Genomic DNA, 15,169 nt, shown 5'->3' with positions numbered 1-15,169 from the left:
ATGTAAGGTAGTACTTCATTTTGTTTTTCAAGTCCTGGCTGTCCTGGAATTAGCTCTGTAGACCAGGCTGGCCTTGAACTCAGAGATCTGCCTGTCTCTCTCTCCCAAGTGCTGGGATTAAAGGTGTGCACCACCATTGCCCGGCATAAGATGGTACTTTTAAATATGAATTATCATTTTATAACTCTGTGTGTGTGTGTGTGTGTGTGTGTGTGTGTGTGTGTGTGTGTGTGTGTGTGTAGGAAGCTAGATGTCTTCCTCAATCACTCTGTAAGCAGGGTCTTTCACAGCACCTGGAGGTCACTTGAGGTCACTGATTCAACTTAGCTGGTTGACCAACAAGCTCTAAGAATTTACCTGTGTCTGTCTCTCCAGGGTTACTGCACTGTTGTATCTGGTTTTATACATGGGTGCCAGCATCCAAACGCAGGTCCTCGTGCTTGCAAAGCAAGTGTTCTTTTGAATAAACCATCTTTCCAAGAGTCCCTTTTATAAAGTTCTTGGTTTATATTAGGAGCTACATTTTTTGGTTTTTGGAGACAAGGTTTCTTTGTGTAGGAGTCCTGGCTGCCCTGGAACTCACTTTGTAGACCAGGCTGGCTTCAAACTCACAGAGATCCTCCTGCCTCTGCTTCCTGGGAGCTGGGATTAAAGGGGTGCACCAGCACACCTGGCTAAGATCTATTTTATTTTTGGTTATGCGTATATGTGTGTATGAGGTATGTGTACCTAAATGCGGTTACTCACAGATGCCAGAGATATCAGACCTCCTGCAGCTCTGTTGGGAACCAAACTCAGACTCTCTTCAAGAGCAGTGTGTGTTCTTAACTGTTGAGCCATTTCTCCTGAAACCCCACTTGTTTATTGTTTTTGAGACAGGGTCCCAACGTAGCACAGGGTGGCCTCAAACTAGCTATTTATCTGGCCTGTAACCCCTGAACTTCCTGCCTCTACCTTCTTTCTGTGTGTTGGGATTACAGTCATGTGCCACCATGCCAGAATATGGGATACTTTTTTCAGGGCCCCTTCATGTCCGTCAAGCACATGCCTCACAATGCCACATATTTCCTTTTAATAATCTATCTTAAGTCTTCATGATCTTAATCTTAAATCTTGGTGATAGTAATCTGCCTGGGGAAGAAAACCTACATTACAAAATGAGTAACTATAAAGAAATATTGTAGTATAGTAAAACTTACAAAGGGAAAGAAAATGAGTTTAAAAACAACCTCTACGTGTCTACAAAGCCAAGACAGAAAGACCGCACTCTAGTAAAAACGCTCAAGAACTCATGGGGGTTGGGGGGCTGGGCTGTGAGATGAATAAACTGGAAGGGGGGCTTGCTGAACAAGTCTGGCAATCGCTTTCCATCCCTGGAACCCATATAAGGATAGAAGAGAAAACCAACTCTACAAGTTGCCCTCTGACCTCTCCTTGTATGCACTGTCACACGTGAATCTACACACACACACATACACACTGTCTCTCATCGTGTGTGTGTGCAGACACAGACACAGTTATAAAAATTTTAAGGATTATCAAAGGAGACAGGTTTTCTCTTTGGTCCTTGTAAAACTGCAAGTAAAATGTTAAGATGTGACATTTGAAATACTATTTGAATGTGTCGATTCAGTCATCCCAAAGGTTGCTGACACATAGAATGAGTAATTCTTATGAGGGAAGCCAGCCTTTTTTTTTTTTAACCCAAGTTCAGAGACTGTCAACAAGATGGGAAGCTGGCCAAGCTAGCCTCAGGACTGTCAGTTTTGGGGTGTGGCTCTGCAGTGTAAGCAGGCGCCTAGAACTCCACTGGGCAGAGTGGAGAGAGTCAAAGAAAAGAAATGAGCTCAAGCAAGCTTTGTTTTTGTCCTTTTCAGGCATCCTGAGTCACTGAATGCCCAAGACAGTTCCGTTCAAACTGGAAATGTGCATGTGCTCAGTTTTTTGTTGTGTTTTCCTCGAGAGCTGCTGACAATCCAAGTGATGCTGTCAGTTGGACCCAGCCTCTTATAGGTCCAGTGGCAGCTTCCTGTTTCTGTCCTGGGAAAATGAAAGTCCCTTAATTTTCTGTCGTTCTAACCCAACATTGCTTCATGGTCCCTAAAGTAAGCTTAGCCTCCTTTCTACCCACCAATGTTGGGGTCCCATTTGTCACTTCAAAGGACACTTCTATGGGACTTCTCATTCTTTAGGCTGCTATTTTGAATAATTTAGACCCCAAGTGATGATGCCAAACCAGACTGGTCAGAATCCCAGAGAACCACATCCAGGTCTGATCATCTTATTTTCAGGCCAAGATGTCCCCTACACGGGGACAAAGGCAAATCTGAGCCCAGCCCTAACATCCCAGACTGGAACTCTACCCTCCTTTAGGTAGTGTCTACACCCCTGTAGTCCCAGCCTGTGTGCACAGGAGGGGTAACCTGGGGAAAGGGCTCAGCTGTCTTCTAACCAAAATAAGGGCTTATCTTGTGATCTCTCCCCTTTCAGGCCTGTGTGTCCACAAAGAATGAGGAAGTCACTAGGGGAGGAGGTCTAGCTAAGATCCTTCAGGGGAGGGGCCTAGTTAAGATCCCTCTGAAGACTGCCTAGGACAGCATTATGGACAGCACTATGGAGCTGTGGATGACCTTGACTTCCTCATGCCTCTATCAACCCAGTGTTGAAAGAGCTGGGATTACAGGTGTAGGTCCTATACCTAGCTAAGATACTTGGTGCTGAGAATTAAACCAATGGATTCATGGGTGCCCCACAAGTGCTCTACCAACTGAGCTAACTTCCACCTGCCACCTAAAAACTTCACTTAAAATGCCTGTTTGTTTTGAGACAGGGTCTCACTATGTAGCCTTGGCTAGCTCAGAACTCTCATAGGCCAGGCTGGCCAGTCCGCCTCTGCCTCACCATGCCCAGCCTAAAAATACATTTCTTAAATTCAAAGGGATATTAATCTGCCAAGAGTTTGCTAGAATATGACTGCTTTGGGACATGTGCCGTCTCTGCTATCCCTAGCCCAGATGCTCACCTGGTACTGGGTCCAGGGGGATCTTGAAGGCAGGAAGGTCTGTCTTGTATGGGGACTAGAAGTTATGGGAGCTAAAAAACCTACACAGTTCGCAGTTAAGAGATGAATGGCTGCATAAGTGTTTATTGAATACAGTGCCAGGTTTATAAATAAAACTTATTTACAATTTCCATAGAGTTGGTCCCCCATCAGAGAGGTGGTTAAATCTCCCAAACAGTTTATCTCAAGATTTACAGAACGTTCAAGTACATCTCTTTTTCAAACAGCCACAGTGAAGGGTGACTTCAGGAACAGAAGGACCACTGCCATCCATCCTTGCTATAGGTGTTTAATGAACATTGTAGTTGGTCTAGGGAAGAACACACATCCCTGCCTTCTTACCCAAAGGTAGCAAAAAGTTTGTCATCTACAGGACAACTTCAAGGGATGTTTTTTTTTTTTTTAAAAAAAAAAAAAAAAAGTAGTTGACTGTCAGCTGGGATTGGTTAAGACACAGCAGTATAAATCTGGTGGTTGCCAAAGAAAAGTATTTAGAACACACAATAAATAATTCTAATGGTTAAGATAACTGAACTAATTAGTCGACTTGCCCAAATTTATTCTTTGTTCAAGAAGTTGTTCCTAGGATGCTGAGGGTGAATGATAGATGCTTAGATGCTATCCCTCTTGTGTGATAGTAACGCTAGGCCTACTGGACAGCCATTCATTACAACATGGTTACAAGTTGGACATGCACTTATAAAGAGAATATAAAACTATGTACAACAGCTCACCTTCAATGTGTTTAAGTTGCTCAAAGACACCAATTAAAGTGTGCAAAAATTTGTCAAAAAAAAAAAATCAGAAAGCCTTCCCTGGCAAATTGCATTAAAGCTCATCAGAACTATCAAGTTGTTTGTCTTACTCAACAGCTCCCCTGAACAGACGGAGAACAGGTAACACAGCTCTTAAGAGGCGTGCCAAAGACTTGGCAGTTTCTTAGGGTAAGTCTCAGGCTAAAGCAGGATGCCAGCTAATTAGTCACTTTATACATATATATATATATGTAAATATATGTATATATTTATAGAGTACTTAAGTGAGGGTGTTTACAGGAAAGTGCTGACTCCAGGGGTACACTGCCTTGACACCCATCTCTTCCCCCTCACAAGCTCAGACTGCTAACACCAAGCCCTGGGCTGCTTGTGCTCCAGGGATCAGAAGGAAAGGCTGAGGAGGTGGAGGAGCTCTTCCTCCCACAGCTCCAAACTTCTGGGCTTCACATTCCCTGCGGGTTAGGGTTTCTGGTTCCCATGCAGGATTCCTGACCACACAAGAATCCTGGTTCAAAGGTAGCCTTTTGGGACAGGCTGAGGCTGCTGAAGTAGTCTACCCAGCTTTCTAGAAAGACTTGGTAAAAGGTAAAAGATAGGAGGTAAGTTTTTAAAAAGTCAAGTCACCTCCAACTTCCTTTGAAACTACCAAGAGCTTAGACCACAAGCCTGAGGCAGGGTCCACAGCTGGGCAATTCAATCTCCTTCCAAGACACAGCCACTGCCACTCACTTCACTCCAGGGACCCTCAGTGCTCTTACCAGAAGGGAACCCCCAAGGTATGTTAGGGATACCCAACGGTTCAGAAATTAAAGCCATTACAGCTCATCAACTAGTCTGCCAACCAGTCCGAGGGCCAGCAGAAGCACACAAGCAAAGCCTTCCTCTCCACAGCTCTGACCCACCCCTCTGGCAGAAAAAAAAAAAAACAAAACAAAAACCAAATGCTAAGGAGCTACAAAACACCAGAGAGGCAGGGAGTAGGAGAGGTTAGAAGAGCCAAGGGTCTACGTATTAGCCCTGAATGCACCCGTTTGGCTGCTAAGGGCTTCTCGGTGCTTGCTACAAGCCTGCCACTATTCCCTACCACCCCCACATTCAGAAGCCAAAGCTCCCTGCTAATCAGACACAACCAGTTGACACCCTGGAAAAATGTATGAGGCCCTTGTTTCAAAAATGAGCTCTGGACTAAATGTAACACACTTCTAAGTTGGGGGGGAGGGGTGATTTCTAAATAGACCAGTACCAGCACGTCTTGAGTTTTGGTTACAGGTTTATAATTAGACACAAAATTCACTCTGAGCTATAGTTTTGCTTTTTGGGTTTTTTGTTGGTTTTCCTTTCAAGCCAGAGGCTTAAGCGTTAGTTCTACTTACAGGGGGGGGGGGGGGGAAGTCAGTTAAAAAAAAAAGTGGAGAGGCTAAAGGTTATCATTCATTAAAAGCTGATTCAAGGTGACAGGCAGTGCCTCTGACTGGATACTGCTACCACATACACAGTCAAGATTGAATTACAGACACACTCATCACGTCTTCTGCAGCTGGCCTCACAGGGTCAGCAGCGCGGCTGAGAACTAAACGCACACTTGGGAGAGGCTGATCCTCTCTAAGTTCTCTGCCTGAAAAGCTCGTCGAGTGACGGGATTTGCGTGTGAGCATGAGTGCGCACACGGAGAGAAAACATACAAGACTTACGTGGCCATAGATGACAAAGCAATCAGCGTCTGCCTGGTGTCACCAGTTGCTGCTAGGGAGCTTGGGAGGGAAATTCAGTTTACACTGGATGATGGGCACGTTTACATGCGTGCTGGCCTCCCCTCCAGCTGCCCTGTCCTTGTCCCCTTTAGATCTCAGCTTTACAAAGCATTTAACACCACTTTTAAGTTAATGGTCTTTTTATTGGAAAAAAAAAAAAATAAAAGACTAGCATTTACAACTTGGAATGGACGTTAAATTATAACTTCCTGAACAGCAATGTCGATGGTTGTGCTCCAGTCCACAGCCACAGCCTACTCTGCTGGCTCCGTCAGGGTTCGCAAGGTTTGAAAACAGAGAGTCCAAAGATGCTCCCTTGGTAAACATTTCTTATTAAAAATTTGTGTGATCTGGTGACATCCTTGATGTTCATTTCACTCTAGTACAATGCACACAACACTAAACCATCATACTGGGGCATGCCACCGGGGTGTCACTGTCACCAAGGGGTTGGAGCACTTGAAGTACTTCTGGGGCTGTGTCTCCAAGTTTAGCCTTTACCCATTTTCTGCACATCATCCCGAGGTAAACCAATTTTAAATGTTTACGGTAAACTGGCTACTGACAATTTTTATCCCAACAAATTGTAGAACCCATCTGAGGTTTTGAATTTGTTTTTTTTTTTTTTTTGTTTTTGTTTTTGTTTTTTTTTTTTTTTCTGTTTTGGTTTTAATACAAAGGCCTGACTGTGCTCAATCGTCAAGCTGCATGCATGAGAAACTGGCCAGCCCAAACAGTGTATTAATCATTAGCAAATGGAACTTTAAGGAGTCCACTAGGTGGTTCCTTAGAAGGTAGTATGAGTATTTATGCAGTGAAACTGATGGGGGCTTGATCTTTAGGGGACAGGACCACCAACCAATACATGCAGATTTTGTGTGGACAGAAGGTACGTTTGACATTCAGTTTTGCTAGATAGAAACAGAATGAATAAATGAACTTTTTTCTTTTTTCTTTTTTTTTTTTTTGTAAGAGGTAAGTAAAAGATTTCAATTTGATTCTTCTAGAGGGAAAAGTAGTTGAAAGTGGGTCTTCATTTTGCAGTCATCATCTGTACGAATTCTGAAAAGACAAATATCATAAAGTTTATCTTCAAAAGAAGCTGTAATGGACACATCTGCTGTGAGCAGGACAACCGGTGGCTGTCCACAGCAATCGCTAATTTGATGTGCACAGACCTGAAGGCTACTGAAAACCAGGCTTGAGAAGTTTAGCTTTACCTTCATAGTTGACTTGTCCATCTCCATCAATATCTGCTTCTCTGATCATTTCATCTACTTCTTCGTCTGTTAGTTTTTCTCCTAAGTTTGTCATGACGTGGCGCAGCTCTGCTGCGCTGATGTAACCATTCCCATCCTGTCAACACAGGAGTTGTTACAAGGTAATGGTGGTAGAAGTTCTGGGAGAGCAAGCAGCTCTCTAACTCAACTTGCAACACTCAGACCCTCTGCCGACTCTCTTCTCATCAGCGTCTCTCCCATCCCCAGTTCCCACCAGGCATCAAACACAGGAAGAATGCACAGGGGGGGGGGGGTTTCAAAAGCAGACACACACCAAACATAGCAAAGACAGCGGTCATTCAGCATCTCTCTCTGCTGGGCCTCATCTCAGCCAAGTCAACACAGTCACTCACAGGAGTCAGGTGGGAGGCGCTGACACTCAGGCTAACTAACCAGCCAACAGTTCCAACTTTCAGCAGTGACAGCACAGAGGGCCATGTCATGCCCGTCTCCAAGGGTGCAAGATTACCTTGTCAAACACTCGGAATGCCTCACGGATTTCTTCTTCACTATCTGTATCTTTCATTTTTCTAGCCATCATGGTCAAGAACTCTGGGAAGTCAATGGTGCCATTCCCTTTCATGGAAAAAAGAAAAGGCTCATTTAAGGTAAGCATCATACTGATACTCCTGATACTGTACCAGATGCCCGGGCAAACGCATTCAGTAGGATTCAAGTGATAACTAAAATGATGAATTATTGTGTTTTGTTAAGTCAACCTTCTGCAGCCAAAATGTTCAAATACCCTATAGAGCAATGTCATATGACCCAAGCTACTAGGCAATGCCCAACACAGCATTTATAGGTGCAAAGGAAGCTGCACCTCTTGATTCAGGATCAAGAAAGTACACTTGACAGTTCAAAGGAAAAGGAAGCATGCAATTGCTTGTTCAGGGAGAACATTCAGGCCTAACTAATACTGTCCTAGAGATGTACAGAGAGGAAAAAAAAGAAATGAGAATAAGGTAACAGTCTACGACCCCCTGGCCAGTCTCCCAAGTCTTCTCCTAGAGGCCCTTCCAGCCCTACTATATAGGTTATCTGGCCATGTTCCTACCCAACTTGGCTTTTTGGTTTTGTTTTGGTCCTGGGGATTGACCCCAGGGCCTCTCATATGCCAAGTACACACTCTTACTCCCAAACTCCCAATTCAGCATCTTCATTTTCCATGAAGGAAAAAGATCAGAAGCTATTTTCAGTTTAGGATCATTACTGTTCAGGAAACTGTCAGAGGAATCCACTCAACAGCCAACATTCCAAAGACTCCTCTAAAGCTAAGAGATAAATATTCCCAAACACAAACCCCCACAAACCCCAGATTAATACCAGCCTGAATTAAATGGAAAAAGAAATTACAAAAAAAAAAAAAAAAACCAAAAACCAAAAACGTGTCCTGGGTTCAATCCCCACATGGCAACACCAAAATCCCTGGCATTTTTTAAGATATTTAAGACAAAAGAAACAACTAAGTGCTATCTATAAGCATCTGAAGATAGCCTATAAGCATTTGAAGATAGCCTTAGGTAAAGGCTTGAAACAACTCTCACTGTGTTTCATACAATCTGACTATCAAATATACTCTCCCTACCAAGCCTGGCTTCCCAGGATTTACATAAAACGGGAAAGGCCCAACCCATGCTCCCATATGCTCAACTAGACAAAATTCAGGACTGTTTTTCATAAAGCAGCACTGAGGAGGATAATCTTCAGCGGTGCCAATGGGCACAGAAAACCAAGTCTATCACAACATTCGATGGTGCCATATTTTTCTAATGGTTCCTCTCACAGCAGCCGTCTGCAAACAACAGCTTAGATCCAACTCTGCCTTCTTAGCTCCTTTGAAATTGTCATCTATAGTCTTAGGACACACATTCCTGAATGCATGTGCCTTTTCAACAAGAGAGAGACTGCCTCCAAACCAGTCCACCAATAAAGGTGGCAGTAAGAGCTCTGCTGTCTGCAGCTGTCCTCTAGAGGATGGACAAGGACTACCATGGGGAGCTGCTGGTTCTTCCAGCCCTGAGCCTCACATAGCCTCCCTTCTCTCACATTCCACAAATGTGCCTTCAGACACCACTCAGTTCCCAGCTAACGTCCAAGGGTGCCCCCTTGACCCACCGCCCTCAGGGACTCTGCTTCCTCTTAGAAACAGCAGCTTCTTTAAAAAGCAGGCTCTCTGGCTACTCCTTTCTACTTCCCCCACAGGACTTGGTGCAGACTCGGGGGGGGGGGGGGGGGGGGCAGCTGATCAAAGACTGTAGCTGTAGGTCCCAGTAAGAAAGAAAGAAAGAAACGAGGGTGATCCGGTCCAGGAAACACTCTAGACAACAGCAGAGTCAACTGAGCAGCAAGCCCACAATCTTGTGTTTTAAAGTCAGGAGGCAGCTGTGAGGCAACCAGAGAAAGGAACCCTGCATATCTGCTTTGCTCTAGGGACCTTAAAAACATTCTGTAACAAGTCTGAACTTGAATTACACAACACTGTTGCTCATTCGGCTCTAAAGCCCTTACCATCAGCATCCACTTCGTTGATCATATCCTGCAGTTCAGCTTCTGTTGGGTTCTGACCCAGTGACCTCATGACAGTCCCAAGTTCCTTTGTTGTGATGGTGCCATCACCATCTTTATCGAATAGGGAGAAAGCTTCCTTGAATTCTGAAAGGAGAAGTTTCCTCTTTAGAATCAATGTTTCCACCCAACACTGTTGTGACACACACTTCCCTGGGGCTTGCCAAAACAAGCTGTCCAAGTATCAGAAACCACCTGGCCTTTATCTCGTGAAATAATGACCAAAGGCCTGTGGGTCTGGCCAACACACAGTAGCCCAGAAAGCAAACACTGTCTTGGTAACTAGTTCAATAAAGCCACAATATCCTTTTTTTTTTTTTTAAAGCTAGCTTAAAAAAAAAAAAAAAAAAAAAAAAAAAGCTAGCTTAAACATAAATGGTTGTCAAGTGTAATCTGAGACTGCCGATTTACCAGTTACAATAAAGTCCCTTCAAAGAAAGTCCTTTCATGTCACACTTTTATAGCCAGGATGAAACCTTGTTTTATAGCAACATAGTTACTAGAAAGGTTCACTAAAGGCAGTCGGCACCTTCTTTTGTCACATTCAAGACATTTTTCAGAATTCCAGATTTCCTAAAAGGAACTTAAAAAAAAAAAAAAAAGATTTCATGTGCAGGAGTGTTTGCCTGGATCTACATATGTACACCAGTTCCCACCTGGTGTCTGCAGAGATAAGAGGATGGTACTGGACCTCTTCCAACTGCAGTTACGGACCATTGTAAATTAGCGCATGGACCCTGGGAACCTAACTTGACTTGACCCCTCTGCAAGAGCAATTAAGTGTTCTTCCCCACTGAGCCATCTCAGAAACCATCTTAAAACATCAATATAGAAGCATTAAAAAGGTAAAGGTGCTGGGCATGGTGGCATGCTGGAGGTAACTGCAGAAGATCTCTGTGAGTTCAAAGTCAGCTTGGTCTATAGCAAGTTTCAGGACAGCAAGATTTACAAGGGAGACTCTTACTTCAACACAAAGACCAAAAAACCTGACCCCCCCCAAAAAGAATAAAGACTAAATTAATGTAACTCATTTCCCAAATATTACTGCACTGAATTTACCCATTCTCATGTGTTTTAGTATTGCAAGCAAAAGCTTTCCTAGTAGATCTGTGGCCTAAAAACTCTGGAGGAGCAGGGTCGGGAGACCTTGTTCTACGCACAGCTGTGTGCACCCCCAGTGTGCCAGCAGGCAGGGTCCACTCCATGCCATCTCTGTCCCCGTTTCTGCTCAAGAACTCTTAGAAAAATCAAGCAGAGAGTAGAGGGGAAGGGATGGCAGAGGAGACACGAAACATGTCAGCCTAGTTACAGGTTCATAGGGCCGGCCCAGTCTTCAACTTACCAGCAATCTGTTCTTCGGTCAGCTGATCAGCCTACATGGAGAAAGAAATGGTCATCATTCAATCTAGACAGGTTTGGTTGATTAATAAGCTAATCTAGCTTTCCTAATTATACTTTAAATTTGTGGGGTTTCTTTTCCAAATCAATATTAAAAAAAAAAAAAAAAAGACCAAATGTTTCAAAATCATTAGCACTGACACTTAGTGAAAGTTACTACAATACAGGAAAAGTGTTTAGGCTCGCTTAACAATAAAGAGTGACAAAGTGACAGCATCTGCTGGCTTCATTTCTTTGGCCTTGCTAGGGCTTGCAGTAAGCAAGCACTGGATTGCCAACCAGTTATGTGGGAGATGGCGCCTCTAGTGGTCAAAATACCCACAGCACCAGCTGCAGCAGCAAACAGCAGCAGGCAGAGAAGGAAGAGCGCCACCTACTGCGCCATAAACACTGCAGTCGCTGGTTCCATCCAAGAGACCCAACCCAAGGCCACTGACAAGGCAGCCAGGACCAGGATCCTGGCCAGGGGCAGGCTTTTAAGTGCACCTTGCGCATAGCTTCTGGCCCTCCAAAATCTCCACACTGGCGTTACATAATGGTATTGGGTTGGATTAACAGGCTTTTATACCCATTTTATGAGAAACAATTAAGTGAAAAATAAAATACAGTAATGGGTTACCCCAGTTTCATGTCTATGAAACAAATGCTTTCCAATCATTTAAATTAGGCATTTATTTGCTAAAAGCCTACCATTTACAATGGCTAATGCCTTTGGTCAAATTATCCTGTGTTTGGAAAGCCAGGAAAAAAAAAAACTGACTATTACAAAACTGCAAAAAACGAAGTACACAGAAAACAATACACTTATGAGGCAATATGACAGCCCTTTCCTCGTGTACAGGAGTAACTATTATCATTTCCTGGTATTAACACTACCCATCTTAAGATGAACAGAAAAGCTGCTTATCGCCAACATTCAGTATTCCCATGCACTAAATGGCCACAAAGGTAGTTTTTACTACCCTTGAACCTGTGCCTCCAATCAGGGGAACTCGGGATCTCGAGGAGAATATTTATTTTTATTTTAATGAAGCCAGTTACAAAATAAACCCCAAGAAAACCCGATGGCACCGAAGTTCATTCTTTTCAGTGGAAACTCACCTTATATATTGATTTGGGTGAGGAAGAACTTTCTGGTTTTTATTTTTTTAAATAGGTCTTCCCTTCTATCCATTACTGGAAGCTACTTTTAAGGCAAATGGAGGCACGATGATTTATGTAATGCCCAGCCATGTCAGTCTGGTACAATAGGAAGCACTCACTGCCACACCTCGTAGGAGAAAACTGTCAGCTCACTAGGGAGATGAGTCCCTTCTACCTCTTCGAAAAATTCTGACTAGAGGCCTATCAAGTGCATCTTCCTTCAGGACAACGACTCCCCCCCACTCCCAAGTCATTCTGGCCTCGGGTCAAATGCGTTCCAGAACCCTGCCAGGAACGATCTAGCAGCCCCGCCAGGGCAGAAAGTGCTGCTGGTGATGTCAGCTCTGCCTGGCGAGGGAGAAGGGGCCATGGCACACGCACCCGGCCAACCGCACAGTCGCATCTGGCAATCCAGAGGCTGTAGAGAAAGCGGAAACGTGGAGATGGGCATCTCCCTGCCGCCTAGGGAGTGGCGTGAACAAGGGGCACACAGGGATAGGGGCCGGACTGGGGTGCAGGCCCAAAGGGGGCCCCAGGACGGAGGGGTGCTTGCTGCCTATCCCCGGCACCTCCCACCGCTCCTGCTCCCCTAGGCACTGAGCCTGCCGCCGCCTCCTCCCTAGCAGAAACTTTGCGTCTCTAATGGAAACCGTGGCGCGCGCCAACTCTCTCCTCCCCCGCCCCGCCGCCCCAATTAGCGCGAGCCGAGCGCCTCCCGCGGGAAGGGGCCTCCCCGTGGACCCGGGCGATCGCGCCCGCCTAGCACCGCACCGGGAGGGGGGCCGAGGTTGCACGGCCCGGCCACGCGCGCGGCCACCCCGCAGGGCCCCGCCCGGGTGCAGGGCGGCCGCTTCCGCCCTCTCCGCCCCCCAGGCTTCGCCTTCCTGCCCCCAACCCCACCCTTCCCCGGCTCCTTCCTTCCCAGCTCACGCCCGCGCCGCGCCCCCCGGGAGGAAGGAGGTGGCCGCGGCCGAGGGAGGGTGCCCAATTGGGTCGGCCAGGGGACTGAAGGTGGCTGAGGACGCACCAGAGCCCACGGCCCAAGCCCTGTGTCCCAACCGGCTCGCCCCGGCCCATTCATTCTCCACGCCTGGGCACTGGCTATCGGGACGCCGCGGCCTGCCCCACCCGGTTCCCCCGCCCCGCCGGCCCCGGCCGAGGAGCTGCGCTGCAGGCTGCCCGGGTGCGGCGCGCTGGATGCAGTGGGTGCGGGGCTGGGGGAGGGGGGATGCGGAAGGCCCCGGTGCAGCTGTGGCGGCGGCTCCAGCCTGCGCACAGCCCACGGTAGAGTCCAGCCCCAGGGGCGTTCAGAACTCAAGAGGAGGATCCCTGGCAGCCAAAGCGGAGATGCAAACTCGAAATGCATCCTTTTTAACCGCAGCCGCTGCGTAACACCCGGCGAAGAGGGGTGGATAATCTCAGCTACGAAGGGGGGGGGGACCCAAGAGTCAACCACAAAATCTGTTTAGAGAGCTTGGGCAGCTGCTACGCCTGCGACTGCCGATCCCGACCTACCATGGTGCGAGCGAAGGAAGGAAGAGCGGAGCAGGCGAGGGTGGCTGCACTAGCGCAGGGGCTCTGACCGCCGAGGTGCCTCCGCGGCTGCTGCTGCTGCTAACGCGCTACCTGCGCTCTGCGCTGAGCCTCGGCCGCCGCCCGACTGCGAGTAACGGCACCGCGAACACGAGACTCCCAGCACCACTGCCGTAGCGCGAGCCTGTGTGCCGCGATATATATATACACGCTGCGCCGTATCCCTCCGCCGCGGCAGTACCGCCTCGCGCAGGGCGGCGCTGCGGCAGCCGGGCCTCACCGCAAGGCCCCGCCCCCCCCAGGCGCGCCCGGCACGGCGGGCCCATTCCGCGGGCAGGGGTCACTGGGGAGCCCAGGACTCCGGCGTGGGTGCTGGCCTGTTACAGTAAGGGTCCTGTGGGGATGGAATCCCTCCGTAGCGAGACCTGGGGCCGGCCTCGGTCTCCCAGCCCTGTGCCAGTCGCCTAGCACCACTCCACCTGTGTGTCCCCCTACTCCTGGTGGCTGTAGGGTCGCTGAGCCACAGTCCTGGGTCCCCACCGGCCCCTTGGTGCCCGAGGATTGGGAGCTGAGGACGGCCGCGGGGAGGAGTGGGGTGGGGGGGATCAACCTCACACTGAGCTGCCCAGGAGAGTGGAGGGTGTGAGGACAAAGGTGCATGGCCTTGGGGAAGAAACGGGTTGGATGTTTTACCTTCTCATTTTGGAGAACTGTCCCCGGCACCTTTGCTAAGTCTGGGTCATATTTACATGCTCAACCAGTCTAGTTTTCGTGTTTTTACATTTCCACTAAAATTTTAAAGATGCGTGAAGATTTGTCCCCTGCTGGATTTGTTCCTTTTTTTTTTTTTTTCCTGAGGCAAATTGTATTCGGCCTGCTTCTAAAATTCGTGCAGTGAGCAGCTTAGGCAAACCTTAAAACCCGTGCTTTGACTTTTTCCTAATTGTCCTGGTCCTGAAAAATTCATAAATTCATATTCACAAAGGAAGGAAAAGATACTCAGAATCCCTTCAATTACAGCTGGAACACGCACAGCCAATTGATTCTAGTGGGGGAGTCGACTATCTTAATTACAATCTTAATTATAATCCTTAAATAATGTTTTAATCTTTAAATTTACTATTCTCCATTCCCTGTAAATTGGGGGTGGGGTGGGGGGAGAGACAAAAACTTTCAGGTCTTAATTTGGAGCCTGGGACTTAAAAAAAAAAAAGGCTGCAGTTTCTTTTCTTGCCAAGACAGAGCACAGAAATTGATCTTTTGTTTACAAGGCCAGGACAAGTTGCAGGTCATTTATTTTTTTCAGAAATTGTGGCAAAATATGTGATTGACATTCTGTGCTGGGAAAGACTTTTGGTTGTACTCCTTCCTTGGCTTTGGCAGTCTCCAGATAGGTGTTTTAAAGTAACAGGAAATGTCCCTGCACAGTGCAAATGCCAGGGCCCTTCTTAGGGTTGCCTCAGACAGGGTGTCAGCAACGGCGGACCTGTGCTTCATAGTGTTCTTTCTGGAAAACTACAGAAAGGGTGGACCTGCTGTGTAAGGAGCAGCAATAGCAGCAAGTCTGAGAAGGTGCTGGCTTCCCTCTGCAAATGGTTTAAAAACCACTCACAGACACACACTACCCCCGTGTTCACAGAGAAGAACAGAGACCAATGC

At 46.9% G+C, this 15,169-nt stretch overlaps 1 protein-coding gene across 1 annotated transcript; it reads right to left on the bottom strand.

The window, feature by feature from the left end:
* Positions 1–5,710: 5,710 nt before the first annotated feature.
* Positions 5,711–13,697, bottom strand: Calm1 (calmodulin 1). Its single transcript, XM_051196458.1, has 6 exons — positions 13,493–13,697; positions 10,779–10,809; positions 9,380–9,523; positions 7,338–7,444; positions 6,809–6,944; positions 5,711–6,650 (listed from the first exon to the last, which is right to left on the bottom strand). Exons 1-6 carry the CDS (start codon positions 13,493–13,495, stop codon positions 6,622–6,624), a joined length of 450 nt encoding a protein of 149 aa, XP_051052415.1. The 5' UTR covers positions 13,496–13,697; the 3' UTR covers positions 5,711–6,621.
* Between the last annotated feature and the right edge of the window lie 1,472 nt (positions 13,698–15,169).

This window comes from Phodopus roborovskii, unplaced genomic scaffold (assembly GCF_943737965.1).
Source record: "Phodopus roborovskii unplaced genomic scaffold, PHOROB, whole genome shotgun sequence".
NCBI lineage: Eukaryota > Metazoa > Chordata > Mammalia > Rodentia > Cricetidae > Phodopus > Phodopus roborovskii.
Note: the sequence above shows the minus strand (reverse complement) of the source record. Positions and strands in the feature narration are given on the sequence as shown.

Excerpts from the sequence above, each read along its gene's own strand:
- Calm1 (XM_051196458.1), bottom strand. Across the intron at positions 9,524-10,778 it reads GACCGAAGAACAGATTGCTG|AATTCAAGGAAGCTTTCTCC; the intron begins GTAAGTTGAAGA and ends TTCTCCTTTCAG. Across the intron at positions 6,945-7,337 it reads CATTCCGAGTGTTTGACAAG|GATGGGAATGGTTACATCAG; the intron begins GTAATCTTGCAC and ends CTGTGTTGACAG.